The sequence below is a fragment of the Rhinoraja longicauda genome, chromosome 23 (assembly GCF_053455715.1).
Source record: "Rhinoraja longicauda isolate Sanriku21f chromosome 23, sRhiLon1.1, whole genome shotgun sequence".
In the NCBI taxonomy this organism is placed as follows: Eukaryota; Metazoa; Chordata; class Chondrichthyes; order Rajiformes; family Arhynchobatidae; genus Rhinoraja; species Rhinoraja longicauda.
The window spans coordinates 33,194,170-33,207,618 of record NC_135975.1 but is presented as its reverse complement, the minus strand read 5'-3'; the positions used below and the strand labels follow the sequence as shown (position 1 = coordinate 33,207,618).

At 49.4% G+C, this 13,449-nt stretch overlaps 1 protein-coding gene across 1 annotated transcript in view; it reads left to right on the top strand.

The window, feature by feature from the left end:
- The window catches only part of itpr2 (inositol 1,4,5-trisphosphate receptor, type 2), a 222,025-nt gene that overhangs the window by 166,576 nt on the left and 42,000 nt on the right, over positions 1-13,449 (top strand). The window contains 8 exon segments of the mRNA XM_078420082.1: positions 198-382; positions 926-1,106; positions 2,574-2,830; positions 5,171-5,371; positions 8,168-8,278; positions 9,527-9,622; positions 12,141-12,257; positions 13,191-13,301. Coding sequence (XP_078276208.1) covers positions 198-382; positions 926-1,106; positions 2,574-2,830; positions 5,171-5,371; positions 8,168-8,278; positions 9,527-9,622; positions 12,141-12,257; positions 13,191-13,301 — 1,259 coding nt within the window.

The window sequence follows — 13,449 nt, the reverse complement described above, 5'->3', positions numbered from 1 at the left end:
TAGGGTAGTGTTAGTGTGTGGGGATCGCTGGTCGGTGCGGACTCGGTGGGCTGAAGGGCCTGTTTCCGCGCTGTATCTCTAAACTATACTAAACGCGATCCGAGGTGTGTTGGTCTTAACCAATCGGGATGTTGAGTGCGGACGTTGGCACGCGATGTTCCAGTTAAAAGCTGAAACGTTTCCTTTTCTCCGGACAGGCGGCTCCTCCTCGGACCCGGACAAGTGCGGCATCTCTGTCTTCGAGATTCAATGTCACCTGGACAGGGAGGGAGCGTCCGAGCTGGTCACGGACCTCATCACCAACACGAAGAACAGCAGGATCTTCGAAGAGAGCATCGCGCTGGGCATTGCCTTGCTAGTGGGCGGCAACACCCAGACCCAGGCAAGTTTTAGTTTAGTTTTAGACAATAGACAACAGGTGCAGGAGGAGGCCATTCGGGCCAGCACCGCCATTCAATGTGATCATGGCTGATCATTCTCAATCAGTGCCTCGTTCCCGCCCTCTCCCCATACCCCCTGACTCTGCTATCCTTAAGAGCTCTATCTAGAGTTTTAGAGACACAGCGCGGAAACGGGCCCTGTCGGCCCACCGGGTCCGTGCCGCCCAGCGATCCCCGCGCACTAACACTATCCCACACCCACTAAGGACAATGTTTACATTTACCGAGCCAATTAACCCACAAACCTGCACGTCTTTGGAGTGTGGGAGGAAACCGAAGATCTCGGAGAAAACCCACGCCGGTCACAGGGAGAACGTACAAATTCCGTGCGGACAGCACCCGTAGTCGGGATGTAACCCGGGTCTCTGGCGCTGTGTGCGTTGTGAGGCAGCGACTCCACCGTGACCGCCCAAAGTCACGGGCCGGAGGAAGCACCTCGTCTCTCGGCCCACCTTCTCACCCACCCCCCGTTTTCAACATTTCAGAACTCCTTTCACCGCCAGCTGAACGAGCTGAAGAAGTCGGAGAAGTTCTTCAAAGTCTTCTTCGATCGCATGCAGGTGGCCCAGCAGGAGATTAGGGCCACTGTGACCGTCAACACCAACGATCTGAGCAGCAAGAAGGACGATGACTATGATGCCCTGACACCCGTCAACAGGAAGAGAGGTAACCGGCCAACTGGCCATTTTATTCACTTATTGTCACGTGCACTGACCGAGGTGCCATGAAAAGCTTTGTGCCGCGTGCTAACCGGTCAGCGGAACGACAGCACGTGATTACAGCCGACCCATTCACAGTGGGTATAGGGGCCATTCTTAGTGACCACAAATATGAACAACTGTGGAATACGTCTCTTCTAATGCTGAAAGCATTACAGGTTTATTGTTTTGCGCTGTATATATGACTGATATATGTCAAAGTTTAACAAGTGACATGTTTTAATGTTATGCTGACCATGTTTGTTTAGAGTCAGGGGTCAAATATGACTGACCTCACACGGAAGCATTTTTTTATAACTCTGTTTTATCTTACAAACTCTTATGAATTTTAAAAAGCTAGAACGTTCGTATCTTCAGCAGACATGCATTATAGTTCTGTAGGCAGGAAAATAGCAATCAAGAAGATTAATCTCTTACAATAATTTTTTAATGTGTTACTTTATGTGATGACGTCCGGTCACGTGTGTGACATTTTAGGTTCACTTTCCAAAGAATGGCCCAGATACTTAATAAGGGAATAACGTTTAGTGCAAGGTAAAGCCAGCAAAGTCCGGTCAAGGATAGTCCGAGGGTCACCAAAGAGGTAGATAGCAGTTCAGCACTGCTCTCTGGTTGTGGTGGGATGATTCAGTCACCTGATAACAGCTGGGAAGAAACTGTCCCTGAATCTGGAGGTGTGCGTTCTCACACTTTTGCCCGGTGGGAGAGGGGATAGGAGGGAGTGGCCGGGGTGCGACTAGTCGTTGATGATGCTGCTGGCCTTGCCGAGGCAGCGCGAGGTGTAGATGGAGTCAATGGAAGGGAGGTTGGCTAACAACGTGGCAAAGTGTGCGGTCATGCACTTTGGTAGTAGGAATAAAGGCACAGACCATTTTCTAAATGGGGAGAGAATTCAGAAATCGGAAGTTCATAAGGGATAATGGCAGTATTAGGCCATTCGGCCCATCGGTGCTACTACTGAAGTAACTCAGTGGGTCAGACAACATTGTTGGAGAACATGGTTTCACATCGAGACCCTTCTAAGGCACAGGATTGAACTTGAGTCTCTGGCGCTGTAAAACAGCAACTCTACCGCTGTGCCACTGTCCTTCCATAAGCTAGGGTACTATCCGACTAAACTCCATCCCAACTAAATCCATGCCCTCGGATTAGGGCAGCCCTCCCCAGCAAGTCATAAGGTCACAAGGAATAGGAGTAGAATTAGGCCATTCGGCCCATCAAGTCTACTCCGCCATTCAATCATGGCTGATCTATCTCTCCCTCCTCACCCCATTCTCCTGCCTTCTCCCCATAACCCCAGACACCCATACTAAGCAAGAATCTATCTATCTCTGCCTTAAAGTCCAAATGTAACTGATAGTTCCTGCTGCCAAGGTTACTGGAAGCGTGTGGTGATTGTGTTTTGGTTCCGCAGCGCGAGACCCAGCTCTGCAGATGAGGGAGGGAGTGATGGGGCAGCTAGCGGAGGCTTCTGCCGCCACCTGCAAGGCCTACCACATGTACAGGAGGGAGATGGACCCCGAGTCTGACCTCATCCCCGTGGGGAGCGAGTGCGTCGGCCTGGAGGAGAAGTCCGGGGACGAGGATGTGATGAGCCCTCTGATCACCATCATGGAGCCCATCCTCCGCTTCCTCCAGCTGCTGTGTGAGAACCACAACCTGGAGCTTCAGGTGAGCAAGGAACTGCAGGCGCAGACACACACAAAGTGCTGGAGTAACTCAGCGGGACAGGCGGCATCTCTGGAGGGAAGGAACTGCTGACGTTTCGGGTCGACACCCTTCTTCAGACCCAGAAGGGTCTTGACCCGAAACGTCACCCATTGATTCTCTCCAGAGATGCTTCAGGTGAGGATGCGGGCTTCCATGGGTCAGCATGGACAATCAACAGCATGGGCCGAGTGGCCTTTTAGTTTACTTTAGAGACACCGTACAGTACAGTTACAGTTTAGTTTATTATCACGTGCACCGAGGCACAGTGAAAAGCTATTGTCACGTGCTAACCAGGCAGCGTAAAGACAACACATGATTACAATCCAGCTATTTATAATGTCGAGATACATGATAAGGGAATAGCATGGGCCACTGGGTCCGCGTCAACCAGTGATCACCCCAAATCACAGTGTCTTACAGCATGGAAACAGGCCCTTCGGCCTAACTTGCCCATGGTGACATACATGCCCCACCGACACTAGTCCCACCTGCCTGCGTTTGGCCCATATTCTTCTCAAACTGTTCGATACATGTACCTGTCCAAATGTTTTTTAGACTTTATTTTTGACTTTAGATATACAGTGCAGGAACAGGCCCTTCACCACACTGAGTCCGTGCCGACCATGGATCACCCTGTATACTAGCACCACCCTACACACAAGGGACAATTTACAATTTTCAACGAAGCTAAATAGCCCACAAACCTGTACGTCGTTGCAGTGTGGGAAGAAACCAGAGAAAAACCCACGGGGAGAACGTACAGTACTGTCAGCACCCGTGGTCAGGATGGAACCCGGGTCTCTGGCGCTGTGAGGCAGCAACTCTACCGCTGCGCCACCGTGCAAAAGGAAATGGTTGAATCTCCTGGTTTGGGGTTGAATCGTCCGTTGTGTATCATCCATCTTCTCGTGCGGTTCATGTGGTCGGAGAGACACACAGTGGGGACAATTCTTGGTTGCACTCCATCATTTGTGGTTGACCACCCGAATGCCAACACTGGCATCCGCCCGAGATCAGTGCTGATGAATGTACGCTAGATGTGTTTATAAAACATGCACAGATTAGCAGCGGATTAGGTCCCATGTAAATCTCCAGGCCAGTTGACTTGTTTAGTTTTCCGTTTTATTTCAGTTTAGTTTTTATATTCGTTTAGCACGGAAACAGGACCTTTGGCCCACCGAGTCCGCGCCGACCAGCCATCCCCGCACAATAAAGGCCTGACGCGATTTTTAAGGCGACTGTCAAAGTCGTAGCAGATCGCCAAAGTTTTCTTTTACCCCACGACAATGACCATGACAATGCCGAGTCAGGTCAAGACAAGTCACTTTTTTTGTGAAACTAGCACCTGGCTACGAGATTACACCGTCTTCGGAAACATCGCGAAATTCCCACGCTTACCTGACCGTCAAACTGTCGCCTCCAATCTACCCGTCAAATGTCCTGACGGTAAATAAATCGGTTAAACAAAACTATCTTCTGGTATCTTCAAATGCCTTTTCTTAATTTAATATTACGTGCTTCTAAATGCATCTGCGGCAACCTAGCAAACCTGGGGACAGCGTGCGACAGACAGCGCCCGCAATAAGCTACCATACCTGGCGACAAGCCAGCTGTCGCCGAGAAATTTCTAGCAGGTAAATTTTTCCGCGATGCGCCGAGATCCGCTACGATTCATTGAAGACTCCTCACGATCACGCCCGCGACACCCTGGCAAACGTTCGGCGACAGCCTAGTCGCCGGCAGTCGCCTTAAAATCGCCTAAGTGGCACAGGCCCTTAACGCTATCCTACACACACACTAGGGACAATTTACAATGATACCAATGCGGCACGGTGGCGCAGCGGTAGAGTTGCTGCCTTACAGCGAATGCAGCGCCAGAGACTCAGGTTCGATCCTGACTACGGGTGCTGTCTGTACGGAGTTTGTACGTTCTCCCCGTGACCTGCGTGGGTTTTCTCCGAGATCTTCGGTTTCCTCCCACACTCCAACGACGTACAGGTTTGTAGGTTAATTGGCTGGGCAAATGTAAAAATTGTCCCTCGTGGGTGTAGGATCGTGTTGATGTGCGGGGATCACTGGGCGGCGCGGACCCGGTGGGCCGAAGGGCCTGTTTCCACGCTGTATCTCTAAATCTGAAAATGTAAATCCCACGGGGTGAGGGTGCAAACTCCGCACAGACAGCGCGGTTGAACCCGGGTCTCTGGCGCGGTGAGGCAGCAGCTCTACCGATAATTTGAAGCGCTGATTTCATTTGAAAGACGTGCCTGGTTTTCACTTCCCAACCTTTTGCTCGTGCTGCAGAACTTCCTCCGGCAACAGAACAACAAAAGCAACTACAACTTGGTGTGTGAAACGCTCCAGTTCCTAGACTGCATCTGTGGCAGCACCACGGGGGGCCTCGGCCTGCTCGGGCTGTACATCAACAAAAAGAACGTCTCCCTGGTCAACCAGACCCTGGAAACCTTGACCGAATATTGCCAGGGGCCTTGTCACGAGAACCAGGTAACTAACTCTCCGGCACTATTTACGTCGGTGAGACGGCGCTTAGAGTATTGTGTTCAGTTCTGGGCGCCATGTTGTAGGAAAGATATTGTCAAGCTTGAAAGGGTTCAGAGAAGATTTACGAGGATGTTGCCAGGACTAGAGACTGAGCTAGATAGAGCTCTTAAGGATAGCGGAGTCAGGGGGTATGGGGAGAAGGCAGGAACGGGGTACTGATTGAGAATGATCAGCCATGATCACATTGAATGGCGGTGCTGGCTCGAAGGGCCAAATGGCCTCCTCCTGCACCTATTGTCTATAGAGGGCGTGAGCTATAGGGAGAGATTGAGTAGGCTGGGTCTCTATTCCATGGAGCATAGAAGGATGAGGGAAGATCTTATAGAGGTGTACAAAATCATGAGAGGGATAGATCGGGTAGATGCACAGAGTCTTTTACTCAGAGTAGGGGAATCGAGGACCAGAGGACATAGGTTCAAGGTGAAGGGGAAAAGAATTAATAGGAATCCGAGGGGTAACTTTTTGACACAGAGGGTGGTGGGTGTTTGGAACAAGCTGCCAGAGGAGGTAGTTGAGGCAGGGACTATCCCATTGTTTCAGAAACAGCTGGATAGGAACATGGATAGGACAGGTTTGGAGGGATATGGACCAAGCGCAGGCAGGTGGGACTAGTGTCGCTGGGACATTGTTGGGCGGTGTGGGCAAGTTAGGCCCAGGACAGAAAGGTCAGTGTGGGAATGGGAAGCGGCGTTAAAGTGTTTGGCAACCGGGAGATTGCGTGGGCCAAGGTGGACTGAGCGTAAGTGTTCAGTGATGTCCATGTTGGGTTTATATCGTCGGGTTGCTTCGCGGCTTGGTTTGGGAACAGCCGCAAGAAATTGCAGAGAGTTGTGGATGTGGCCCAGTCCATCACACGGACCAGACTCCCCACCTCTCCATCTACACCACGTTATCACGGAAAAGCAGCCAGCATAATCAAAGACTTGTGTCCCACCCCGGGACTTGTGTCCCACCACGGCCATCCCTCCTTCTCCCCACTCCCGTCCGACACAAAGTACAGAAGCTTGAATACGCACACCACCAGACTCAAGGCCAGCTTCTTCCCCTCTGTTACCAGGCTACCGAATGGTCTTTCCATAAGCTAGGGGGTACTGGCCAATTCACCGCTGCCCCATTGAGGTCATTGGACTTTGTCTCTGGAACTGATGCGTTACAAAACTGGGAACTATTTACTGCACTCTGTCGTCTCGTCCCCTTTGCTCCATCCTTTGTACTTGAGTTTGACAATTGTCTTTATGTGTGGTATTCAGATGCTCCTCGACTTATGATGTCTCGACTTTACCACGGTGCCAAAGCGATGCACATTCAGTAGAAACCGTACTTTGAATTTTGAATGTTGATCTCTTCCTGGGCTAGCGATATGCGTTTTCGACTTGCGATATTTTCGATTTACGATGGTTTTATCAGAACGTAACCGAGGATCGCCTGTATCTGATCAGTTAAGCTGATCTGGATAGCTTATGAAACATAAGGTCATAAGGAATAGGAGTAGAATTAGACCATTCAGCCCATCAAGTCTATGTGGCCATTCAATCATGGCTGATCTATCACATCAGTTTTGGTCTCCAAATTTGAGGAAGGATATTCTTGCCATTGAGGGAGTGCAGCGTAGGTTTACTAGGTTAATTCCCGGGATGGCGGGACTGTCATATGTTGAAAGACTGGAGCGACTAGGCTTGTATACACTGGAATTTAGAAGGATGAGAGGAGATCTTATCGGAAACGTATAAGATTATTAAGGGGTTGGACACGTTAGAGGCAGGAAACATGTTCCCAATGTTGGAGGAGTCCAGAACAAGGGGCCACAGTTTAAGAATAAGGGGTAGGCCATTTAGAACTGAGATGAGGAAAACTTTTTCAGTCAGAGAGTTGTGAATCTGTGGAATTCTCTGCCTCAGAAGGCGGTGGAGGCCAATTCTCTGAATGCATTCAAGAGAGAGCTAGATAGAGCTCTTAAGGATAGCGGAGTCAGGGGGTATGGGGAGAAGGAAGGAACGGGGTACTGATTGAGAATGATCAGCCTTGATCACATTGAATGGCGGTGCGTACAGGCTCGAAGGGCCGAATGGCCTCCTCCTGCACCTATTGTCTATTGTCCTAACCCCATTCTGCTGCCTTCTCCCCATAACCCCCAACACCTGTACCTGAAACAAAGGCTTTCACTGTACCTCGGTACAGGTGACAATGATAAACCTAAACCTAAACGTGCTGATATGTTGTAAACATGTTGCATTGCCACTCTTTGCTTGCTGGTCCCAGAGAAGGATATACTATCATCAAATATTTATGTAGGAAACAAACTGCAGATGCTGGTTTAAATCAAAGGTATCACAAAGTGCTGGAGTCAACTCAGCGGGTCAGGCAGCATCTTGGGAGAGGAAGAATGGGTGACGTTTCGGGTTCAGATGGAGTCTAAAGAAGGGTCGTGCGCGCAGGAGCCTGGGTGAATGTTGATCGTGTGGCCGGGCTGAGGATATAACGGGGCGGAGGTCTGTGAGCCGGGAAAAGATCAACGTTCAAAATTCGAAGTACGGTTTCTACCGAACGTGTGTCGCTTTTACACCGCGGTAAAGTCGCGACAACGTAAGCCAAAGCATCGTATGTCGGGGAGCATCTGTACGTTATTGCCACAGGTACCGAGGTACAGTGAAAGGCTTTGTTCTGCGTACAGTATGCAAAGAGGGGCCGTGTATAGGAGCACGCGAGGACTCACTCTGTGTGTAATTCTGTTTGTCTCAGACCTGCATCACCACGAACGAGTGCAACGGCATTGACATCATCATCGCGCTGATCCTCAACGACATTAACCCTCTCAGCAAGTACCACATGGACCTGGTACTGAAACTAAAGGTAATATCGTCCGTCCCTCTGCTTGGAAACTTTTGTTTTTTTAAATGTCATTGGGTCAATTTGATTCACAAAGTCTTGCAAGTAGTAGAAATAAAATCACTATTGTATTTAATAATGACTAATTATTAATAATTACTGATGTCCAATTATCACTAATTACAAATTATTAATAATTACTAATAAAATCAGTCTGAAGAAGGATCTCGACCCGAAACATCACCCATTCCTTCTCTCCAGAGATGCTGCCTGACCCGCTGAGTTACTCCAGCATTTTGTGTCTACCTTAGAAATAAAATTATATTTAGTTGCTTTCTATGCATAAAGAGCTCTTTATGCTCCATTTATCAATTGCCAACATTAAATATAGATAGTCATAGTTTTACAGAGCGTGGAAACAGGCCCTTCGGCCCATCTTGCCCACACTGGCCACATGTCCAGTCTACATTAGTCCCACCTGCCTGCGTAGACTGGACATGGCACAAAGTGCTGGAATAACTCAGAGGTCTGACAGCATCTCTGGCGAAAAAGGATAGGTGACGTTTCGGGTCAGGGGCCTTCCTCAGACTAAAACGGGACATTTGTTATTATACGGAGAAACAAGGAACTCCAGATGCTGGTTTTTAAAAAATGGTCATGTCCCAAAAAGCCAACTATCCATGTTAGGAAAGAAAACTGCAGATGCTGGTTTAAATCGAAGGTAAACACAAAATGCTGGAGTAACTCAGCGGGTCAGGCAGCATCTCGGGAGAGAAAGAATGGATGAAGAAGGGTCTTGACCCGAAACGTCACCTGTTCCTTCCCTCCCGAGATGCTGCCTGTCCTGCTGAGTTACTCTAGCATTTTGTGTCTAACTATCCATGTTAATTTAGTTCAGAAATTTTAACGTGGAAACAAACCCTTCGGCCCATCGAGTCTGCACTGACCAGCGATCCCCACATATTAACACTGCCCTACACACAATTTTACTTTTATAACAATAAAATTACTAAAAAAAAACCTGTACGTCTTTGGAGTGTGGGAGGAAAACAAAGATCTCGAAGAAAACCCACGGGGAGAACGTACAAACTCCGTACAGACAGCACCCGTAGTCGGGATCGAACCTGGGTCTCTGGCGCTGTGAGGCAGCAACTCTACCGCTGTTCTTCAGAGGTGCTGCCTGACCCGCTGAGTTACTCCAGCACTTGGTGTCTCTACATGGTTTTTTTTCACGTTGTCTTAATTAAAAGACCTGTGCTTTTTCTTTCATAGAACAATGCATCTAAGCTTTTACTTTCCATAATGGAAAGCCGACATGACAGTGAGAACGCAGAGAGAATTCTGTACAACATGCGACCAAAGGAACTGGTAAGAGCTTGCTATGGCATGGTGGATCTGGGAGCGTTGCGTTTAAGTAGTCCGACTATTTCTGGGATTCCATCCACTGCAGACTAGATCAAATGAATATGTGTAGGAAGGAACTGCAGACGCTGGTTTACACGGAAGATCGACAACTGCACAATGCTGGAGTAACTCAGCGGGTCAGGCAGCATCTCCGGAGAGAAGGAATGGGTGACGTTTCGTGTCGAGACCGTTCTTGAGACTGATGCCAGGGGAGTGGGCGGTACATAGATAAGGATGTGTAAGGTGTGAAAACAGAACAAAGGGAATGGAGATCAAGGAAACTGCAGAATAGATCACCGTGAGACGCAAAATGCTGGAGTAACTCAGCGGGACAGGCAGCATCTCTGGAGAGAAGGAATGGGTGACGTTTCAGGTCGAGGCCCTTCTTCAGTCGAGATCCTTCTTCCGTCTGAAGAAGGGTCTCGACCCGAAACGTCACCCATTCCTTCTCTCCAGAGATGCTGCCTGTCCCGCTGAGTTACTCCAGCATTCTGTGCCTGTCTTCGGTTTAAACCAGCTTCTGCAGTTCCTTCCTACAAACAAATCGTTGTTAGTTGGGTGAAGGTAACAACAAAGCAAACAGAGATAAAATGTGGTCGGAGACAGTAAGACTGGTCGGAGAACTGGGAAGAGGGAGGGGATGGAGAGAGAGGGAAGGAGAAGGAAAGCAAGGGTTACTTAAAGTTAGGTATTCAAATGAATATGTATCCATTTAAACAATGCATCCTTGTCAAATAGTCAAAAGAGCAGGAGAGCCTAGAGAGTTTTCTTGTCATTATAAATAGCTATTGGGAGGCAGGTGCTCTGAAACTCCTGTTACAGAGTTAAGCACCTGATACTCCCAGGACTCTCACTTGTATTGAATTAGTTTAGAGACACAGCATCGAAACAGGCCCACCGATTCCACGCCGACCAGCGATCACCCACTAGTTCTATCCGACACACTCGGGACAATATGTAGAAGCCAAATAACCTACAAACCTGCACGTCTTTGGGATGTGGGAGGAAACCAGAGCACCCGGAGAAAACCCACATGGTCACGGGGAGAACGCACAAACTCCGTACAGACAGCACCCCCAGTCAGGATGGAACCTGGGTCTCTGCTGCTGTAAGGCAGCAACTCCACCACTGCGCCACCGTGCCGCCCTGAGTTAATCAACGCCAGCTACTCTGCTTGCTCTGTCGTTGCAATGGGAATGTTACTTGAAGCATCACATGCCGCATATTTGTACCGTCTTGTGGCTTTGAATATTGAGTAAACTGGAAATACAGTGCGCCTGATCTTTCTTATCTAAATTCACTAAACTGGACTTTTCATAAAATCTTAATACTGGGGCAGCTGGTAGAGCTGCTGCCTTACAGCGCCAGAGACACGGGATTGATCCAGACCTTGGGTGCTGCCGGAGTGGAGTTTGCACGTTCTCCCCGTGACCGCGTGTGTCCTCCGGGTGCCCCGGTTTCCTCCTGTGTCTCTAAAGACGCACGGGCCTGAAGGTCAATTGGCCCTCTGTAAATCGCCCCCCGTCTATCGGGAGTGGATGAGAAAGTGGGAGAACATAGAACTAGTGTGACCCGGTGATCGATGGTCTCACCCTCCCCGATCTTTCCCCCCTCACCTGGAACCTATGTCCTCTGGTTCTTGATTTCCCCAACTCTGGACAGATCACTGGGTATTTTTAAAGTGGAGATTGGACAATAGACAATAGGTGCAGGAGGAGGCCATTTGGCCCTTCGAGGCAGCACCGTCATTCAATGTGATCATGACTGATCATTCTCAATCAGTACCCCGTTCCTGCCTTCTCCCCATACCCCCTGACTCCGCTATCCTTAAGAGCTCTATCTAGCTCTCTCTTGAATGCATTCAGAGAATTGGCCTCCACTGCCTTCTGATGCAGAGAATCCCACAGATTTATAACTCTCTGACTGAAAATGTTTTTCTTCATCTCCGTTCTAAATGGCCTACCCCTTATTCTTAAACTGTGGCCCCAGGTTCTGGACTCCCCCAACATTGGCAGTTTCTTGATTAGATAGGGTGGAGGTCGAGATGATCTGGGTAACCTGGCAATTTCCGCTTTCAAAATATCCAACGTCCCGGCCTCCACAGCCATTTGTGGCAATGAATTCCACATGTTCACCTCCCTCGGGCTGTAGAAATCCCTCCTCGTCTCCTTTCTAAAGGTACGTCCTTTTATTCTGAGGCCGTGACCTCTGGTCCTGTACTCCCCCACTAGTGAAAACATCCTCTCCACATCCACCCTATCCAGGCCTGATGGGCTGGGAAAGTGGAGATCGATAGATTCTTGATTAGTACGGGCGTCAGGGGTTGCAGGAAGAAACCAGGAGAATTGGGTCAGATAGGGAAAGATAGATCAGTCGTGATTGAATGGCGGAGCAGGCGCGATGGGCCAAATGGCCTGATTCTGCTCCTTTGTCGTATGGCCTTATGATCACCATTACAAGGCGGGTATCTTTTCTTTTGAAGGTTGACGTCATAAAGCACGCGTACAACCAAAGCATGGAGCTCAGCGATGACGATGTTTCAGACGACAAAATCTCCCCAAAGGACGTTGGCCATAATATTTTTATCTTGGCTCACCAGGTATGCTGATTTGTCTTGTACTTTCCATGTCCATCCCCGCGTTACAGAGATCTCCGGCTACATTCTATCTTGGTTCTCCGACTGCATTCTATCTCTGTCCCACCCCCTCCTCTGACATCAGTCTGAAGAAGGGTCTCGACCCGAAACGTCACCCGTTCCTTCTCTCCAGAGATGCTGCCTGACCCGCGGAGTTACTCTAGTATAAGAAAATAACTGCAGATGCTGGTACAAATCGAAGGCATTTATTCACAAAATGCTGGAGTAACTCAGCAGGTCAGGCAGCATCTCAGGAGAGAAGGAATGGGTGACGTTTCGGGTCGAGACCCTTCTTCAGACTGATGTCAGGGGGGCGGGACAAAGGAAGGATATAGGTGGAGACAGGAAGATAGAGGAAGAACTGGGAAGGGGGAGGGGAAGAGAGGGACAGAGGAACTATCTAAAGTTGGAGAAGTCGATGTTCACACCGCTGGGCTGCAAGGTGCCCAGGCGAAATATGAGGTGCTGTTCCTCCAATTTCCGGTGGGCCTCACTATGGCACTGGAGGAGGCCCATGATAGAAAGGTCAGACTGGGAATGGGAGGGGGAGTTGAAGTGCTCGGCCACCGGGAGATCAGTTTGGCCAACGCGGACCGAGCGCAGGTGTTGAGCGAAGCGATTGCCGAGCCTGCGCTTGGTTTCGCCGATCATTTGGTTACTCCATCATTTTGTGTCTACATTTTACTTTATGTGGCTGTGTGTCTTGTTGCTTTTCACTTAGTATGCCTGTATGGTCACTCAAATTTCACTGCACCTTAATTGGTGCATGTGACAATAAATTGACCGTGAGCCTTGAGCTTTGCACGGAGCCTTGCGCCATTGTCCAGTGATGAAGCAAGTGCCTTCCTGCCGTGGACCTTCACTTACCCAACGATCGAAATGCTGTCTCTCTTCCAGCTGTCTGAACATAACAAGCTGCTGCAGCAGAAGCTGAAACCCGGCTCTGTCCCCCTGGACGAAGGCGGGGAAGCTCTGACATATTACACTAACCGCACGGCGCAGATCGAGGTAAGGAAATGCCGCTCCGTCACCTTGTCCCTGTCGGTGGCAGCTGCCCCTTCCAAAGCTGGCACAAATGGCCTTCCATCACACTGAGGAGGTGACTGGAGGAGACTCACTGTGATGGATGTCTCTTTTTTTTTTGTTTTGTGTTGGT